Source organism: Salmo trutta, chromosome 15 (assembly GCF_901001165.1).
Source record: "Salmo trutta chromosome 15, fSalTru1.1, whole genome shotgun sequence".
In the NCBI taxonomy this organism is placed as follows: Eukaryota; Metazoa; Chordata; class Actinopteri; order Salmoniformes; family Salmonidae; genus Salmo; species Salmo trutta.
Genome location: NC_042971.1, coordinates 46,890,839 through 46,910,195, shown reverse-complemented (window position 1 = coordinate 46,910,195; position 19,357 = coordinate 46,890,839). Strand labels below are relative to the sequence as shown.

At 44.5% G+C, this 19,357-nt stretch overlaps 1 protein-coding gene across 1 annotated transcript in view; it reads right to left on the bottom strand.

The window, feature by feature from the left end:
• Nucleotides 1-19,357, bottom strand: part of LOC115149170 (leucine-rich repeat-containing protein 75B-like) — a 56,945-nt gene that overhangs the window by 26,280 nt on the left and 11,308 nt on the right. Inside the window, exons 2-3 of the mRNA XM_029691768.1 lie at nucleotides 11,146-11,274; nucleotides 9,709-9,821 (exon numbers count right to left, since the gene is read on the bottom strand). Coding sequence (XP_029547628.1) covers nucleotides 9,709-9,821; nucleotides 11,146-11,274 — 242 coding nt within the window. The remainder of the gene's footprint in view (nucleotides 1-9,708; nucleotides 9,822-11,145; nucleotides 11,275-19,357) is intronic.

Below are 19,357 nucleotides of genomic sequence, written 5' to 3'. Positions count from 1 at the left end.
CTTCGAAAGCCAAGTTAACAAACAGATTACCGACCTTTTCGAATCCCACCGTACCTTCTCCACTATGCAATCTGGTTTCAGAGCTGGTCATGGGTGCACCTCAGCCACGCTCTAGGTCCTAAACGATATCATAACCACCATCGATAAGATACATTACTGTGCAGCCATACTCATCGACCTGGCCAAGGCTTTCGACTCTGTCAATCACCGCATTGTTATCGGCAAACTGAATAGCCTTGGCTTCTCAAATGACTGCCTCGCCTGGTTCCCCAACTACTTCTCTGATAGAGTTCAGTGTGTCAAATCGGAGGGCCTGTTGTCCGGACCTCTGGCAGTCTCTATGGGGGTACCACAGGGTTCAATTCTCGGGCCGACTCTCTTCTCTGTATACATCAATGATGTCGCTCTTGCTGCTGGTGATTCTCTGATCCACCTCTACGTAGACGACACCATTCTGTATACTTCTGGCCCTTCTTTGGACACTGTGTTAACTAACCTCCAGACGAACTTCAATGCCATACAACTCTCCTTCCGTGGCCTCCAACTGCTCTTAAATGCAAGTAAAACTAAATGCATGCTCTTCAACCGATCACTGCCCGCACCTGCCCGCCCGTCCAGCATCACTACTCTGGACGGTTCTGACTTAGAATATGTGGACAACTACAAATACCTAGGTGAGTGGCTAGACTGTAAACTCTCCTTCCAGACTCACATTAAGCATCTCCAATCCAAAATGAAATCTAGAATTGGCTTCCTATTTCACATCAAAGCATCCTTCATTCATGCTGCCAAAAATTCCCTCGTAAAACTGACCATCCTACCGATCCTCGACTTTGGCGTTGTCATTTACAAAATAGCCTCCAACACTCTACTCAACAAATTGGATGCAGTCTATCACAGTGCAATCCGTTTTGTCACCAAAGCCCCATATACTACCCACCACCTCGACCTGTATGCTCTCGTTGGCTGGCCCTCGATTCATACTCGTCGCCAAACCCACTGGCTCCAGGTCATCTACTAGTCTTTGCTAGGTAAAGCCCCGCCTTATCTCAGCTCAATGGTCACCATAGCAGCACCCACCTGTAGCACGCGCTCCAGCAGGTATATCTCACTAGTCACCTCCAAAGCCAATTCCTCATTTGGCCGCCTTTCCTTCCAGTTCTCTGCTGCCAATGACTGGAACGAACTGCAAAAATCACTGAAGCTGGAGACTCTTACCTCCCTCACTAGCTTTAAGCACAAGCTGTCAGAGCAGCTCACAGATCACTGCACCTGTACATAGCCCATCTGTAAATAGCCCATCCAACTACCTCATCCCCATACTGTATTTATTAATTTATTAACCTTTCCACCCCAGTATCTCTACTTGCACATTCGAAGACCCAGAGTTAGCTCTGCTGCAGAGGAAAAGTTCATTAGAGTTACCAGCCTCAGAAATTGCAGCCAACTAAATGCTTCACAGAGTTCAAGTAACAGACACATCTCAACCTCCACTGTTCAGAGAAGCCTGCGTGAATCAGGCCTTCATGGTCGGATTGCTGCAAAGAAACCACTACTAAAGGACACCAATAAGAAGATACTTGCTTTGGCCAAGAAACACAGGCAATGGACATTAGACCAATGGAAATCTGTCCATTGGTCTGAGTCCAGATTTTTTATTTTTGGTTCCAACCGCTGTGAGAAGCAGAGTAGGTGAACGGATGATCTCCACATGTGTGGTTCCCACCACGAAGCATGGAGGAAGAGGTGTGATGGTGCTTTGCTGGTGACAGTGTCAGTGCTTTCTTTATAATTCATGGCACACTTAACCAGCATGGCTACCACAGCATTCTGCAGCGATACGCCATACCATCTGGTTTGCACGTAGTGGGACTATCATTTGTTTTTCAACAGGACAATGACCCAACACACCTTCAGGCTGTGTAAGGGATATTTGACAAAGGAGAGTGATGGAGTGTATCAGATGACCTGGCCTACACAATCACCCGACCTCAACCCAATTGAGATGGTTTGGGATGAGTTTTACCGGAGAGTGAAGGAAAAGCAGCCACAAGTGCTCAGCATATGTGGGAACTCCAAGACTGTTGGAAAAGCATTCCAGGTGAAGCTGGTTGAGAGAATGCCAAGCGTGTGATTTGTTTAACACTTTTTTGTTTACTACATGATTCCATGTGTTATTTCATAGCTTTGATGTCTTCACTATAATTCTACCATGTAGAAAATAGTAAAAATAAAGAAACCCTTGAATGAGTAGTTGTGTCCAAACAAACTGGTACTGTACATCATAACTGTAGCAGTGTTGACTAAATACATTTCCATTGGGGTGGAGGCAGAGTAAACTGTTGAGAGGGTGGGGGGAATGACTATAGGGGGAGCAGCATGACCATTGAGGTGGTTTGGGGACCAAGTGAAATTAAAAACAAAAATGGTAATAAAAAAAGTACTAATATATATTTTAACAACGACAACATTGATGCCTGTCATGGGGTGGGGGCAGAGTAAAAGTCAGTTGGGGGGAATGTCCATAGGGGGAGTAGCGGTGGGGCGACGATGTCGACAGAAGTTGTTTCTCTCTCCTATCTCAAGGCCACCAGACTGTTAACTAGCCATCACTAGCCGGCTTCCACCCGGTTACGCAACCCTGCACCTTAGAGGCTGCTGCCCTATATAGATAGACTTGGACTCACTGGCCACCTTAATAATGGAGCACTAGTAACTAGTAATGTTTACATACTGCTTTACTCATCTCATATGTATATACTGTATTCTATTCTACAGTTTTTTTAGTCAATACCACTCCAACATTGAGCAATGTAATATTTATATATTTCTTAATTCCACTATTTTACTTTTAGATTTGTGTGCATTGCTGTGAATTGTTAGATACTACTGCACTGTAGGAGCTAGGAAAACAAGCATTTCGCTACACCCGCAATAACATCTGCTAAATATGTGTACGTGACTGATCAAATTTGACTGTCGTCAGCGAACTTGATGATGAAGTTGGAACTGTGTCGTGGGTATATAGGGAATACAGGAGGGGACTGATGACGCACCCTTGTGGGCCCCCCCTGTTTAGGAGGTAATGTTGCCTACCATCACCACCTGGGAGCGGCCCGTCAGGAAGTCCAGGACCCGGTTGCATAGGGAGGAGACCCAGGGCCTTGAGTTTTGAAATGAGCTTATAGGGCACTATGGTATTGCAGGCAGAGTTGGAGTCGATGAACAGCATCCTCACATATGCATTCCTTTTGTCCAGGTGGGTAAGGGCAATGTGCAGCGCAATGGCAATTGTGTCGTCATTGGATTTGTCAGGGCCGTAGGTGAATTGGAGAGGGCCTAGTGTGTCGGAGAGGGAGGAGGTGATATGGTCTTTGACTAGCCTCTTGAAGCACTTTATGATGACGTAAGTGAGTGCATCTGGTCGGTAGTCGTTCAGTTACTTTCGTTTTGGGCACAGGGATGATTGCGGATATCTTGAAGCAGATGGGATAGCGGCTTGAGCTAGGGAGAGATTTAAAAATGTCAGAGAACACAACAGCCAGCTGGTCTAAACATGCTCTGAGGGCATGGCTAGGGATGCCGTCTGGGCCTGCAGCCTGCGAGGGTTAACACGTTTGCATGACTTACAGTTGAAGTCGGAAGTTTACACTTAGGTTGGAGTCATTAAAACTAGTTTTTCAATCACTCCACAAATTTCTTGTTAACAAACTATAGTTTTGGCAAGTCGGTTAGGACTTCTACTTTGTGCATGACACAAGTAATTTTTCTAACAATTATTTACAGATTATTTCACTTATATTTCACAACTCCAGTGGGTCAGAAGTTTACACACTAAATTGACTGTGCCTTCAAACAGCTTGGAAAATTCTAGAAAATGATGTCATGGCTTTAGAAGCTTCTGATAGGCTAATTGACATCAGTTGAGTCAATTGGAGGTATACCTGTGGATGTATTTCAAGGCCCACCTTCAAATTCAGTGCCTCTTTGCTTGACATCATGGGAAAATCAAAAGAAATTAGCCAAGACCTCTATTTCTTTTTTAGACTTGGTAGATTGTAGACTGGTTCATCCTTGGGAGCATTTTCCAAATGCCTGAAGGTACCACCTTCATCTGTACAAACAATAGTACTCAAGTATAAACACCATGGGACCACACAACCATCATACCGCTCAGGAAGGAGACATGTTCTGTCTCCTAGAGATGAACGTACTTTGGTGCGAAAAGTGCAAATCAATCCCAGAACAACAGCAAAGGCCCTTGTGAAGATGCTGGAGGAAACAGGTACAAAAGTATCTATATCCACAGTAAAACGAGTCCTATATTGACATAACCTGAAAGGTCACTCAGCAAGGAAAAAGTCACTGCTCCAAAACCACCATAAAAAAGCCAGTCTACGGTTTGCAACTGGACATGGGGACAAAGATCGTACTTTTTGGAGAAATGTCCTCTGGTCTGATGAAACAAATAGAACTGTTTGGCCATAATGGCCATCGTTATGTTTGGAGGAAAAAAGGGGAAGCTTGCAAGCCGAAGAACACCATCCCAACTGTGAAGCACGGGGGTGGCAGCATCATGTTGTGGGGGTGCTTTGCTGCAGGAGGGACTGGTGCCCTTCACAAAATAGATGGCAACATGAGGAGGGGAATTATGTGGATATATTGAAGCAACATCTCAAGACATCAGTCAGGAAGTTAAAGCTTGGTCGCAAATGGGTCTTCCAAATGGACAATGAGTCCTAGCATACTTCCAAAGTTGTGGCAAAATGGCTTAAGGACAACAAAGTCAAGGTATTGGAGAGGCCATCACAAAGCCCAGACCTCAATCTTATATAAAATTTGTGGGCAGAACTGAAAAAGCGTGTGCGAGCAAGGAGGCAACCAAACCTGACTCAGTTACACCAGCTCTGTCAGGAGGAATGGGCCAAAATTCATCCAACTTATTGTGGGAAGCTTGTGGAAGGCTACCCGAAACGTTTGACCCAAGTTAAACAATTTGAAGGCAATGCTACCAAATACTAATTGAGTGTATGTAAACTTCTGACCCACTGGAAATGTGATGAAAGAAATAAAAGCTGAAATAAATCACTCTACTATTATTCTGACATTTCAAATTCTTAAAATAAAGTGGCGATCCTAACTGACCTAAGACAGGGAATTTTTACTAGGATTAAATGTCAGGAATTGTAAAACTGAGTTTAAATGTATTTGGCTAAGGTGAATGTAAACGTCCGACTTCAGCTGTGCATACGTCCTCAATGGAGACTGTGATTATGTAGCCCACGTTGTCATCTGGGGCTCTCCCGGCAGCTCAGGGTCATTGTGCTCGAATCTTGAAAAAAAGGTGTTTAGCTCGCCCGGTAGGGTGGTGTTGGTGATCATGATGTGGCTGGCTTTCCTTTTTGTAATCTGTAAATGTTAAGAGCACCTGCCACATATGCCTTGTGTTTGACCCGCTGAATTGCTCCTCCACTTGTCTCTATACTTGTATTTCACCATCTTGATCTATCTGTATAAGTCATATTTGTACTGTTTAAAAGCAGCTTCTCTTCCAATTTCCCTACAAGGCTGTTATCAATCCACGTTTTGAAGTGGGTTTGTTTTGAAAGATACTATTGGTATCACGTCATCTATGCATTTTTTTATGAATCCGGTGACTGAGTCACCATATTCAATGACGTTATCTCCAGAGGCGTCCACGTGATCAAAATAGTCTTGGAGCATGAATTCTGATTGGTCGGACCAATGCTGTTCAGACCTGACCATCAGAACTTCCCTCTTGAGTCTTTGTTTGTTAGCGGGGAGAAGTAATGGAGTCATGGTCAGATTTTATGAAAGGAGGACGGGAGGGGGCCTTATACCCGTGTCGAAAAGGCATGTAGCAGTGGTCAAGAGTAGAATTTCCACAAGTTAGACAGTCGATGTGTTAGAAAATAATTTGTGAGCACGGTACTCAAATTAGTTTTGTTAAAGTCCCCGAAACAATGAATGCTGCCTCCGAGAATGCAATCTCTAGTTTTTTCAGGGTCCAATGAAGATCTTCTAGAGCCTTTTTTGTGTCGGCTTGGGGCGGGATGTACACAGCCATGGCAATAATCCCTGAGAAATCTCTCGAAGGTAAAAAGGGTGACATTTGATGACCAAGTATTCCAAGTTGGGGGAGCAGAAGCTTGCAAGTTCCTGTACGTTTCCCACGTCGCATCATGTGTTGGTCCTAAATCAGAGGCCACCACCTTTGGTCTTGACAGAGAGAGGCCGCTTCCTATCCGCTAAAAAACGAAAACCCGTTGGTTGTATATAATCCCTATGTTGCAGGATCTGATGTCCCTCTGGAAGGAGATCCTTGCTACTTTTGTTTGTTCATTATTGATTGAACATTGGCGAGTAGTATGCTTGGTAATGGAGGACGTCTTAATCTCACTAAGACCGCACCACGTCTGCGTCTCCATCGGCATTTTCGCTTCCTACACTCCGGTAGGACTCCAAAGCAGCTTGGTGCCTCGCCAAAGAAGCTAGTCCATTGTTTTTACATCTCAGGGAGGTCGGGTGGATTGTGAGTACCCAGCGATTTGTATTACAATAGTTCTAACCGGGTGTATGCAGTAATGCACAAAACAAACTGATTGAGAAAAACCGAAACCTGCAATGTTTTTTTATCAGAGCTTGAAGCGTGGTGCCCTCTGTTGGCGTCATCTTAGTACCCGAGCTGGATCTGTCTGATATTTTTCTAATTGAAACCGATCTCTTTGTTATTTATTAGGATTGATCTGCTCATTTATTCCACGATTAGATAGGTCCACAATACCATGACAGTTGTCAAGCTGTGCAGTGGGGCGTGGAACAATTACACTACAGTATACTCCCTCACAAACTTATTCTGCACCAAGTAAACATGATATGATATACTGCCCAACACAATAGGATACTACACAGGCCTATATTATATGACCCCAAGACTAGGGTTGCAAAGGCAGGTATATTACTGGTAACCTTATACATTTATCAGTAAACTACCAGAATTAAGGATTTTATGTAATCTATCACAAGACATCTACTGGCCCTTTTGAGAACTTTAGATTATCACAGGTGTCTGTAATCATCTATGGCCCTCTGTGTGGCCTTAACATTTAAAATATGAAATAATAAAATATGATTTTAAAATAAAAAAATAGAAAGGCAAAGCTGTAAAACATTATCCTAAATATAAACCATCAATTTAGTGAATACTGTGGATGTTAAATGAGGGTTTCAGCATGATTGATTCTTTATAAATATATTTTTAAACACTTAGTAAAATAAATATGTCAGTACAGTGCCTTCATCCCCCTTGGCGGTTTAACTATTTTGTGGCATTACAACCTGTAATTTAAATGGATTTTTATTTCAATTTCATGTTATGGACATAAACAAAATAGTCCAAATTTGTGAAGTAAAATGAAAAAACCAACATGTTTAAAAAAAAATTCTGGAAAAGTGGTGCGTGCGTATGTGTTCACCCCCTTTGCTATGAAGCCCCTAAATAAGATCTGGTGAAACCAATTACCGTCAGAATTCACATAATTAGTTAGTTTGCACACAGGTGGACTTTATTTAAGTGTCACATGATCTCAGTATACACACACCTGTTCTGAAAGGCCCCAGAGTCTGCAACACCACTAAGCAAGGGGCACCACCAAGCAAGCGGCACCATGAAGACCAAGGAGCTCTCCAAACAGATCAGGGGATGTTTTCCATTGGCAGGGATTGGGAAATTTGTCAGAATTGAAGGAATGATGGATGGCGTGAAATACAGGGAAATTCATGAGGGTAACCTGTTTCAGTCTTTGAGACTGGGAAGGATGTTCACCTTCCAGCAGAACAATTTCCCTAAGCATACTGCTAAAGCAACACTCGAGTGGTTTAAGGGGAAACATTTAAATGTCTTGGAATGGCCTAGTTCAAGCCCAGACCTCAATCCAATTGAGAATCTGTGGTATGACTTAAAGATTGCTGTACACCAGCGGAACCCATCCAACTTGAAGCTGGAGCAGTTTTGCCTTGAATGGGCAAAAATCCCAGTGGCTAGATGTGCCAAGCTTATAGAGACATACCAAGAGACTTGCAGCTGTAATTGCTGCAAAAGGTGGCTCTGTAAGGCGTGGGTGTTGGTAGATGAGGACTCAAATGCAGGAAAACAGCGATTCGGTGTAGTGGCTTTAATAGGCTTCCAAAACAAACGACAGCCAACCCAAACGGCGCATAGAGCGCACTACAAAGCAAAGTGCCCCAAACACACAGGACAAAACACAGCGTGCGCAAACATACGCACCACTGAAAAATGTGCAACAAACCGCGTGTAATCACGCACAGCATACAATGGAAAAATAATCCCGCACACAGAGCAGGCGGGCCTGCTGGCTAATAAAGCCGGCTAATTAGCCCAACTAAGAACAGGTGCACCTAATAACGAAAAGGGGGGGAAACAAAAAGGAATCAGTGGCAGCTAGTAGGCCGGTGACGACGACCGCCGAGCGCCACCCGAGCAGGAGGGGGAGCCACCTTCGGTAGGAGTCGTGACAGGCTCTACAAAGTATTGACTTTGGAGGGTGAATAGTTATGCACGCTCAAGTTCTGTTTTTAGTCTTATTTTTTTTGATTCACAAGAAAAAATTATTTGCATCTTCAAAGTGGTAGGCATGCTGTGTAAATCAAATGATACAACCCCCCCCAAAAAATCTATTTTAATTCCAGGTTGTAAGGCAACAAAATAGGAAAAATGCCAAGGGGGTGAATACTTTCGCAAGCCACTGTATGTATTTCTTGTAAAAGTTTTGGCGCCAAACTAGTGGCAGTTGTGAACACATTCAATAGTTGCAGTTAATTGAAAATAATGCCATTGTTGATTAGATGCTTTTGTCATTAATTAGACTATTTTCTCTTAACCATGTGGTCTATCTACTAGAAACCCATGGAAAATATTGTCACAAACCTCTTCGTCAGAAGATATGTTGAAATCGCTGTCGGACAAAGTGGACCAATATGCAGCGGATTGCGTGCTCATCATCATTTATTTTAAATGTGACCACGAGGAAAAAACAATAAACAAAACTCACGACAGGAACAGTGTAGCAGGCTAAACAAAAGCAGTGCTAACATACAACTACCCACCATACAAAACAAACATACCTCTGCCACGCCCTGACCAAATAATACAAATAATCCTCTATACTGGTCAGGATGTGACAAATATGGACACAGATATAATAAATGAATACTATATAAAAATATTTTAAAAGTTATTCAAGAATAAATGACCAAAATGACGATACATTGCCATAGATTTTCTGTTAATTACTGAAGATTGCAGTAACTTTGGTAAATTACCGGTAGCTTTGCAACCCTATCCAAGACACTAACAAAATAGACTTGGTGGAAGCTGGTGCTGCTGTGTAATTATCTAACACATGAAATCATTGCTGTTATTGTACAGTAAAGCACCCAATATCAGGAGTGACTAATCTCTAACAAACTCACTGAACATGAGACTGTCCTGTTTCAGAGATGTTAGTGGGCTTAAGTAGGTTTTGGGGCCGTGCGTACTGTATCACTCCTCTGACGTCAGTTTGCTGTTCGCTGTTCATTTCTTTGCAGTGGTGTTATGGCAGTAGCTGTCCCAGTTAGTGGATGTGCCAGCGATAGATGGACAGATCGGCAGACGGACAGACTCACCAGGCCTGCGACTTCCTCCTGGGAAGGCTTTGTCTCATCCACTTGGAGTGAGGGGTCAGGTGGAATATCAGCTGTCTGCAGATTTTGTTGGATGACTTCAGAGTATCTGTTTCCTGTAATATACATACATACATACATACATACATACATACATACATACATACATACATACATACATACATACATACATACATACATACATACATACATACATACATACATACATACATACATAGGGTCAAAGTGTCTGGCTTTCAAACAGAGGAAAAGTCAAAGTGACTGCTCTTGTTGACTCTCTGAACTAAATACATTGAATGAAAATAGGCCTATTTTCCTTTCCGACATCATGAACAATGGAATTAGACCCCTGCATTTTCCTTCATATGATGTAAAATGCATCACACGGGGATGATTTCTGTATTTTGAAAGTTACATATCTTGAAAAAACATTTTGGGACTATGTCAACAATGCAGTAATGAAACAAATACCAAAACATTGTTTTTGGGTGGAATTTTCCTTTAAACCACATTTAGCACAACAGGTAACCTTGTGACACCTAAGAATTAATTGATACATTTTACAAGCCCAAGGCAGAACATCTTGGATACACATATTTCAATGGACCACTGTTTCACTTATGTCCTTGCAACCCCTATTATGCCACATTGAGCTGTGTAGTGATGGGGCTGTTTCCTTTGTTCTTAGAATGTTGGTTTAAAAGGTGAAGGTTATTTATATTGTCTGATCCCCTTCACTTATCCCACTACAAACAATCCAACCATTTGGGTGCTATCACCACATTATCTCAAGGCTCTTCTCCCTTGTCCAGCCAACATGGTTATACATCAAAATATACTTTAGCATCTGTCAGTCCCTCTCTCCTTGGTCTTGCTCTTGTTCCATTGCTCTTTCTCCCTCATAATAACATGTTTTTCTCTTTGATGTGAATTGGGGCATAGTCAACATGGAATCAAATTCAAACATGATTCAGAATATGCACAGGCAGTAGCCACCACAGGGCTCTTGAGATATAGATACACAGTACTATGGTTGAATGCACAATAAAAGTAATGTTTTGAAGCAGTGAAACTGGTTCATCACGTTTTGATGAGTTGTTGTTGACATTGGATTGTACTTTTGTAGAAATGACACCACGCTGTGACTGACCTACTTCTGGTCGTTAGTTAATCATAACTGTATGATTTATGGCAGCAGTTGGAAGGCTGGAACCAAACCAAATCGCCATATTTCTAAGAGACTGACCATCATCTATTTGCTCTTGAATTGACCCTTGCAGCCGTGGATTCCTAAACGTTATATTTTCTGTGCCTGATCTCATTTGATGTTCCCTGACAACAGCACGGCTGAGGTGGTTGAGACAAACAGACAGATGGACCAACAGACAGCTCAACAGTCAGACATTACGATGGGCTTACCCTCTTTGGACACTGCATGTCTTTGGCCAGGCTGAGCAAGAGCTCATGGGAGATTGGATCCACCAGGTTGAGAAAGGCTGCGTTCTTATAGAGGATATCATTGAGGGATGTTCCCTGGAGTCCCAAGTCCTGTGGGAACACAGAGCAAGAGAGAATAATCTATCATTGGTGGGTTTTTTTCAATCATTCCAAGATCCAACAAGGGGTGAATTACAATATTTTTAAAGTGCAAGTCATGCATCATTAACTATTCAAGTGACATGATGTGGACTGCTTGATGGTAACAGATTATCAATGTATTTACATAATCCTTTCATCATCCACTTTCCTCGTTATGTTCCTTTATCAAGCTGAGAGGATTTAACACTAAGAGTGCCACAGGGGACAAGGCACAGGATAGGCAGGGGTGTGGGATGGGGGGTTAAAGCAGGACAATTTCTCCCAAAATGACATTTCAAACACACAACAACTAAAGTGATGTGCTGTGCCCTCAGTCACCCCTAACAGTAAAAGGACTGCATAACATGCACTCTAGGGACAGTGACTTTACTGCTGTGCTCTGCATGGGGTCTGCAATGTGCCTTAGGACACTTCCATCCCTAAAAGCCTTGGGTCTTTACACACACACCACACTGAACATACTCCAGAGTTATCCAAAAAAAGACCTCTAAAAACACCATGCAGGCACTTAGAAAAATGGTTCAAGTCTACAGCACTCCCGCTCCCCACCATCTTCTATGGAATTCAAATGGCAGGCGTGTGTGATGTGCAGACGGGTTTAATAAAAACGAGGAATGAGAACCTCCCCAGACGTTGTTCTTACTTGTATCATCTGCAGGGCTGCTGCTATTTGCAGTGACAGTGTAAATAGAGTGAGGCAAAGGAAGCTGCAACGTCAGGTAATGCTCTGAGGGCTGCTCTGAGGGCTGCTGCTGGTGAGGGATTGATGTCATCGTGAGCCCGAGTTTGAGACGTAACGCTTTGTAACACATCAAAAGGCCTTTGATGCAGCCCTCACCAGCCTCCCATATCGAGGAGGATTGGATCAACCAAACACACACAGAAATCCCTGAAACAAATGAGCTGAAACCGCAGGCAAGCCGTGACAGAAAGGCTCAAAAACAAAACATCCACCACAATGAAAGGTTAAGGCGGAGTAGAGCAGAGGAGGACAAAACTAAATTCAGGAAAACATTTCTCCCCCTCTTATAATTAATTTGTTTCAGGACTTGGTTTATTAATGGGTTCTAAGTCAAATGGGGGCTATATGATATCAAGGTAAATCATACAAAATATGATTTTCTCCATTTCTGTTCTACAGTACGAGCAAAGCTGCTGCAAGTCTGTTTACTTGCTGGACTCCATGCAATGTGAAGATGGTAGTGTAATGAACACGAGGGGAGACAGAGAGCTGGTTTCAAGCACAGGGTGCAGCAGGTGTTTATTGCAAAGGACCACCTCAGGAGGCAGGTAGCTGGGTCCAGGGGCAGGCAGAAGGTCATAAACGGGGTCCAAAAGGGCAACAGTACAGGCAGGGAAAAGGCAAAAGCGTAGCAGTCAGACGTCTTTGCCCTGTCATGTCCCTTGTATATATCTTTTTACATATTTTTCTTCGCATATCTTTTTAAAATATTTTCCTAAACCTCAACTTCTAAATATTCTCCTGCAACCCGCCTCACCCAATGTGGCGTGGATCTGTTTTTTTCGAAAGTATTTCTATTTACTCCGGATCTGGAATCCCTCAACTGAAGCTAGCCAGCTAACTACCTACCAGCTATCAGTCAGCATACCATTGCTAGCGGTAATCAGCTAACCTTTAGCTCGGAATGCACTCGCCAGTTCGAACAACGTAACTCAAACCAGAGCATAATGGACCTATTATTATTTATTCTATTTTTCCCCCATATCCCTGGATTCCTACCGCAAACTCTGAACATTTTCATCTGGATCTTCGCAACTAGCTAACCGCAATCCCGGGTGACTACTCCTGACTAGCGTTTCCATCCCGGAGCAAGCACCAATTAGCCTGAAGCTAGCCCGGCCAGGGCTCCTGTGCTACCACCGAAGCCCACTCCTGGGCTACAATATCCGGACCCCCTCTACTGCCGGTACAGGGCACGGAACCCAGCCGATCCTCTACGACTGGAATACCGACATAATCTGCCCGAGGATTCCAACATGCCCCTCAGGCGAAGGCCCATTCTGCTAACCACAGCCTACTAGCTACCTAGAGCTACTTGGAACCCTACTAATTCCACGACTGGTCTATTGACGTCACCGCACGAAGAGGCAAAAACAGACTTACCCCCATCGCAACATCCCCCAAAGGCTAACTTGCTAGCACCGGTCTGTTAACTGCTAGCTTGCTTGTCCCGGTCTGCTAACTGCTAGCTTGCCTGCCCCGGTCCGCTAATTGCTTGCCCCGGTCTGCCAACTGCTTGCTTGCTAACCCGGTCTGCTAACTGCTAGCTTGCCAGCCCCGGTCTGCTAACTGCTAGCTTGTTAAGCCCCGGCCTACTAACTGTTAGCTTGTTAGCATTGGCCTGCTAACTGTCTGAATCGCCGTGTCCCCAGTCAGCCCAACTACTCACTGGACCCATATGTTCACTTGGCTAAGCATGCCTCTCTCTAATATCAATATGCCTCGTCCATTACTGTCCTGGTTAGTGATTACTGTCTTATTTCACTGTAGAGCCTCTAGCCCTGCTCAATATGCCTTAGCCAACCATGTTGTTCCACCTCCTACATATGCGATGACATCACCTGGTTTAAACGTCTCTAGAGACTATATCTCTCTCATCATTACTCAATGCCTAGGTTTACCTCCAATGTACTCACATCCTACCTTACCTTTGTCTGTACACCATGCGATGAATCTATGCTATCGTGCCCAGAAACCTGCTCCTTTTACTCTCTGTTCCAAACGTGCTAGACGGCCAGTTCGTATAGCCTTTAGCCGTACCCTTATCCTACTTCTCCGCTGTTCCTCTGGTGATGTGGAGGTTAATCCAGCTATAGACCTCCCTCTGCCCCCAGCTGTGCCCTCGATACCATATGTGAATTGGTTGCCCCTCATCTATCTTCTGAGCTCGTGCTACTAGGTGACCTAAACTGTGACATGCTTAACACCCCGGCCATCATACAAGCTAAGCTTGATGCCCTCAATCTCACACAAATTATCAATGAACCTACCAGGTACAACCCCAAATCTGTAAACACAGGCACCCTCATAGATGTCATCCAAACTAACTCGCCCTGCAAATACACTTCTGCTGTTTTCAATCAAGATCTCAGCCATCACTGCCTCATTGCCAACATCCGTAATGTGTCTGCGACCAAACGACCACCCCTCATCACTGTCAAAAGCTCCCTAAAACACTTCTGCGAGCAGGCCTTTCTAATCGACCTGGCCGGGGTATCCTGGAATGACATTGACCTCATCCCGTCAGTAGATGATGCCTGGCTATTCTTTAAAAGTGCCTTCCTCGTCATCTTAAATAAGCATGCCCCACTCAAAAAATGTAGAACTAGGAATAGATATAGTCCTTGGTTCACTCCAGACCTGTCTGCCATTGACCAGCACAAAAACATCCCGTGGTGTTCTGCATTAGCATCGAATAGCCCCCGTGATATGCAACGTTTAAGGGAAGTTAGGAACAAATATACACAGGCAGTTAGAAAAGCTAAGGCTAGCTTTTTCAAACAGAAATTTGCATCCTGTAGTACTAACTCAAAAAGGTTCTGGGACACTGTAAAGTCCATGGAGAATAAGAGCACCTCCTCCCAGCTGCCCACTGCTCTGAGGCTAGGAAACACTGTCACCACCGATAATGCCACTATAATTGAGAATTTCAATAAGCATTTCTCTACGGCTGGCCATGCTTTCCACCTGGCTACCCCTACCGCAATCAGCTGCCCTGCACCCTCCACAGCAACCCGCCAATGCCCCCACCATTTCTCCTTCACCCAAATCCAGATAGCTGATGTTCTGAAAGAGCTGCAAAATCTGGACCCTTACAAATCAGCCGGGCTAGACAATCTGGACCCTCTCTTTCTAAAATTATCTGCCGAAATTGTTGCAACCCCTATTACTAGCCTGTTCAACCTCTTTCATACCGTCTGAGATTCCCAAAGATTGGAAAGCTGCCACGGTCATCCCCCTCTTCAAAGGGGGTGACACTCTAGACCCAAACTGCTACAGAACTATATCTATCCTACCTTGTCTTTCTAAGGTCTTCGAAAGTTAACAAACAGATTACCGACCATTTTGAATCCCACCGTACCTTCTCCGCTATGCAATCTGGTTTCAGAGCTGGTCATGGGTGCACCTCAGCCACGCTCAAGGTCCTAAACGACATCATAACCGCCATCGATAAGAGACATTACTGTGCAGCCGTATTCATCGACCTGGCCAAGGCTTTCGACTCTGTCAATCACCACATTCTTATTGGCAGACTCAACAGCCTTGGTTTCTCAAATGATTGTCTCGCCTGGTTTACCAACTACTTCTCTGATAGAGTTCAGTGTGTCAAATCGGAGGGCCTGTTGTCCATACCTCTGGCAGTCTCTACGGGTGTGCCACAGGGTTCAATTCTCGGGCCGACTCTCTTCTCTGTATACATCAGTGATGTTGCTCTTGCTGCTGGTGATGCTCTGATCCACCTCTACGCAGACGACACCATTCTGTATACTTCTGTCCCCTCTTTGGACACTGTGTTAACTAACCTCCAGACGAGCTTCAATGCCATACAACTCTCCTTCCGTGGCCTCCAACTGCTCTTAAACGCAAGTAAAACTAAATGCATGCTATTCAACCGATCACTGCCCGCACCTGCTCGCCCGTCCAGCATCACTACTCTGGACGGTGATGTCGTCTATAAAATAGCCTCCAACACTCTACTCAACAAACTGGATGCAGTCTATCACAATGCCATCCGTTTTGTCACCAAAGCCCCATACACTACCCACCATTGCGACCTGTACGCTCACGTTGATGTGCGCTTGCTTCATACTCATCGCCAAACCCACTGGCTACAGGTTATCTACAAGTCTCTGCTAGATAAAGCCCCACCTTATCTCAGCTCATCGGTCACCATAGCAGCACCTATTCGTAGCACGCGCTCCAGCAGGTATATCTCACAGGTCACCCCAAAGCCAATTTCTCCTTTGGTCATTTTTCCTTCCAGTTCTCTGCTGCCAATGACTGGAACGAACTGCAAAAATCTCTGAAGCTGGAGACTCATATCTCCCTCACTAGCTTTAAGCACCAGCTGTCAGAGCAGCTCACAGATCACTGCACCTGTACATAGCCCCTCTGTAAACAGCCCATCTATCTACCTACCTCATGCCCATACTGTATTTATTTATCTTGCTCCTTTGCACCCCAGTATCTCTACTTCATCTTCTGCACATCTACCATTCCAGTGTTTAATTGCTATATTGTATTTACTTTGCCACCATGGCCTATTTATTGCCTTAACTTACCTCATTTGCACTTACTGTATATAGACTTTTTGTTTTATTTTGTTCTACTGTATTATTGACTGTATGTTTTGTATATTCCATGTGTAACTCTGTTGTTGTATGTGTTGAATTGCTATGCTTTATCTTGGCCAGGTTGCAGTTGCAAATGAGAACTTGTTCTCAACTAGCCTGCCTGGTTAAATAAAGGTGAAATAAAAAATTAACAAAAAAAAATAAAATAAACTATCATACACGGGAGGAGACACAGCGCTCCGTAAGACGTGTGTCACAAAACAAACAATACCTCATAGTAATGGGGTGCAGAACTGTACTAAATAATGTGTGATAATGACATACAGGTGTGTGAACAGTTGATTAGAATTCAGGTAATTGGGATCTGGAGAGTGAGCTGCGTTCAGGGGATCTAGGTGTTTGAGTGTGTGAGCTGCATTCAAGGGATCTACGTGTTTGAGGGTGTGAGTTGGAAGCAGATGTTACAGTACCCCGGCTCTTGACTGCCTCGGAAGCTGAGCAGGGGGCCTCCCCCGGGGACATGGAGCTGGGCGGTCAGGACGGTTACAGTGGAAAGCCAGGATCATGGCTGGGTCAAGGATGTCCTGGGCGGGGACCCAGGACCAATCTTCTGGTCAATACCCCTCCCAATCCACCAGGTAGTGGATGTGACCACCCAGGTGCTTGGAATCAAGGAGGGCTTGGAAGGAATAAGCCGGTGCACCGCCGACGTCAAACAGGGGGGGTGCGTCGAGGTGCACCACAGGAGGATGGAGAGGGCTGTACCTCACAGGCTTGAGAAGGGACACTTGGAAGGATGAGGAGACGGTAGGTGACAGGACTGATGCGGTGTATTATTTTGAAGGGACCAATGAACTGTGGACTGAACTTTTTGCATTGGTCACGAAGCCGGATGTCCCATGTAGAGAGCCACACACGTTGCCCAAACCGGCTCACTCTGTCGAAACCACTCATTGACGGCAGGCACAGTTCCCAGGCTCTGTCTCCCATGGGAACACGGGGGGTTGGTATCCGAGGACACACTGAAAAGGAGTGAGCAATGCACCAGGGAGTTCTGTGCATATTCGGCCCAGGCTAGATAGCGACTCCACTTGTGTGGTTGGTGGGTGCAGTATTGGCGAAGCTACTTCCCTATTTCCTGATTCAGGTGTTCCGTCTGCCCGTTGGTTTGGGGATGGTATCCGGAGGATAGGCTGATGGAGACCCCCAGTCGGTCGCAGAAGGCTCGCCACACCCTGGTGACGAACTGGGGTCTCCGAAACGATGTCTTCCAGGATCCCATACAGACGAAACACCTTTTGGAACATGCACTCAGCCATTTCCATAAAGGCCTGAACTCTAGAGCTCTATCAGAGTGACCAATGGGTTCTTCGTCACCTCCCTGACCAAGGCCCTTCTCCCCCGATTGCTCAGTTTGGCCGGGCGGCCAGCTCTAGGACGAGTCTTGGTGGTTCCAAACTTCTTCCATTAAAGAATGATGGAGGCCTCTATGTTCTTGGGGACCTTCAATGCTGCAGACATTTTTTGGGAACCCTTCCCCAGATCTGTGCCTTGACACAATCCTGTCTTGGAGCTCTACGGACAATTCCTTCGACCTCTTGGTTTGGTTTTTGCTCTGACATGCACTATCAACTGTGAGACCTTATATGGACCACAGGTGGACTCCAATCAAGTTGTAGAAACAAGATGCACCTGAGCTCAATTTCGAGTCTCATAGCAAAGGGTCTGAATACATTCGTAAATACGTTTTTTCCATTTTTAATTTTTTATACATTTGCAAACATTTCTATAAACCTGTTTTTGCTTTGTCATTATGGGGTACTGTGTGTAGATTGAGGCAAAAAAAATATCAAATCAGTTTTAGAATAAGGCTGTAACACAACAAAATGTGGAAATGTCAAGGGGTTTGAATACATCCCGAAGGCTCTTTAAGCTGGTGTAAAGATGCTGAGGACTCCTATGTTAAGCAGACCCTACAGTCTGAGTACTGATGCCTACAGTGAAAGTTCCAAGAAAAACTCCCATCAGAACTTTCTCCTCCTCCTCCTCCTCCAGCTTTCTAGCTTAAGTATTACACTAGAGCTCTATGGGATTACCTGACTCTGGGCCACTCTCCAGCTCTCCCTTTTGACAGGGAAACATAACCCAACATACATAACCCAACAGAATACAGTAAGCAAGTCTCAAACAACAGCATAGAGATAGGCCTAGATTGTGGATCATTTTCTGATTAGTATGTAAAAAAGTTGTCACACCCTGATCTGTTTCACCTGTCTTTGTGCTTGTCTCCACCCCCCCTCCAGGTGTCGCCCATCTTCCCCATTATACTCAGTGTATTTATACCTGTGTTCTCTGTTTGTCTGTTGCCAGTTTGTTTTGTCTCGTCAAGCCTACCAGAGGTTTTCCCATGCTCCTGTCTTTCTCTAGTTCCTGTTTTCTAGCTTTCCTGGTTTTGACCATTCTGCCTGCCCTGACCCTGCCTGCCGTTCTGTACCTTTCGTACTCTGCTCTGGACTACTGACCTCTGCCTGCCCTTGATCTGTCGTTTGCCTGCCCCCGTTTCTGTAATAAACTTTTGTTACTTCGAAACTGTCTGCATCTAGGTCTTCTCCTGAGCCTAGATACAACTATGACTAACAACTATGATCAATGTTGTATAATATTGCATACAGGCTGTATTTTGAAAGTTATACGTCTTGAAAACTTGATTGCTGAC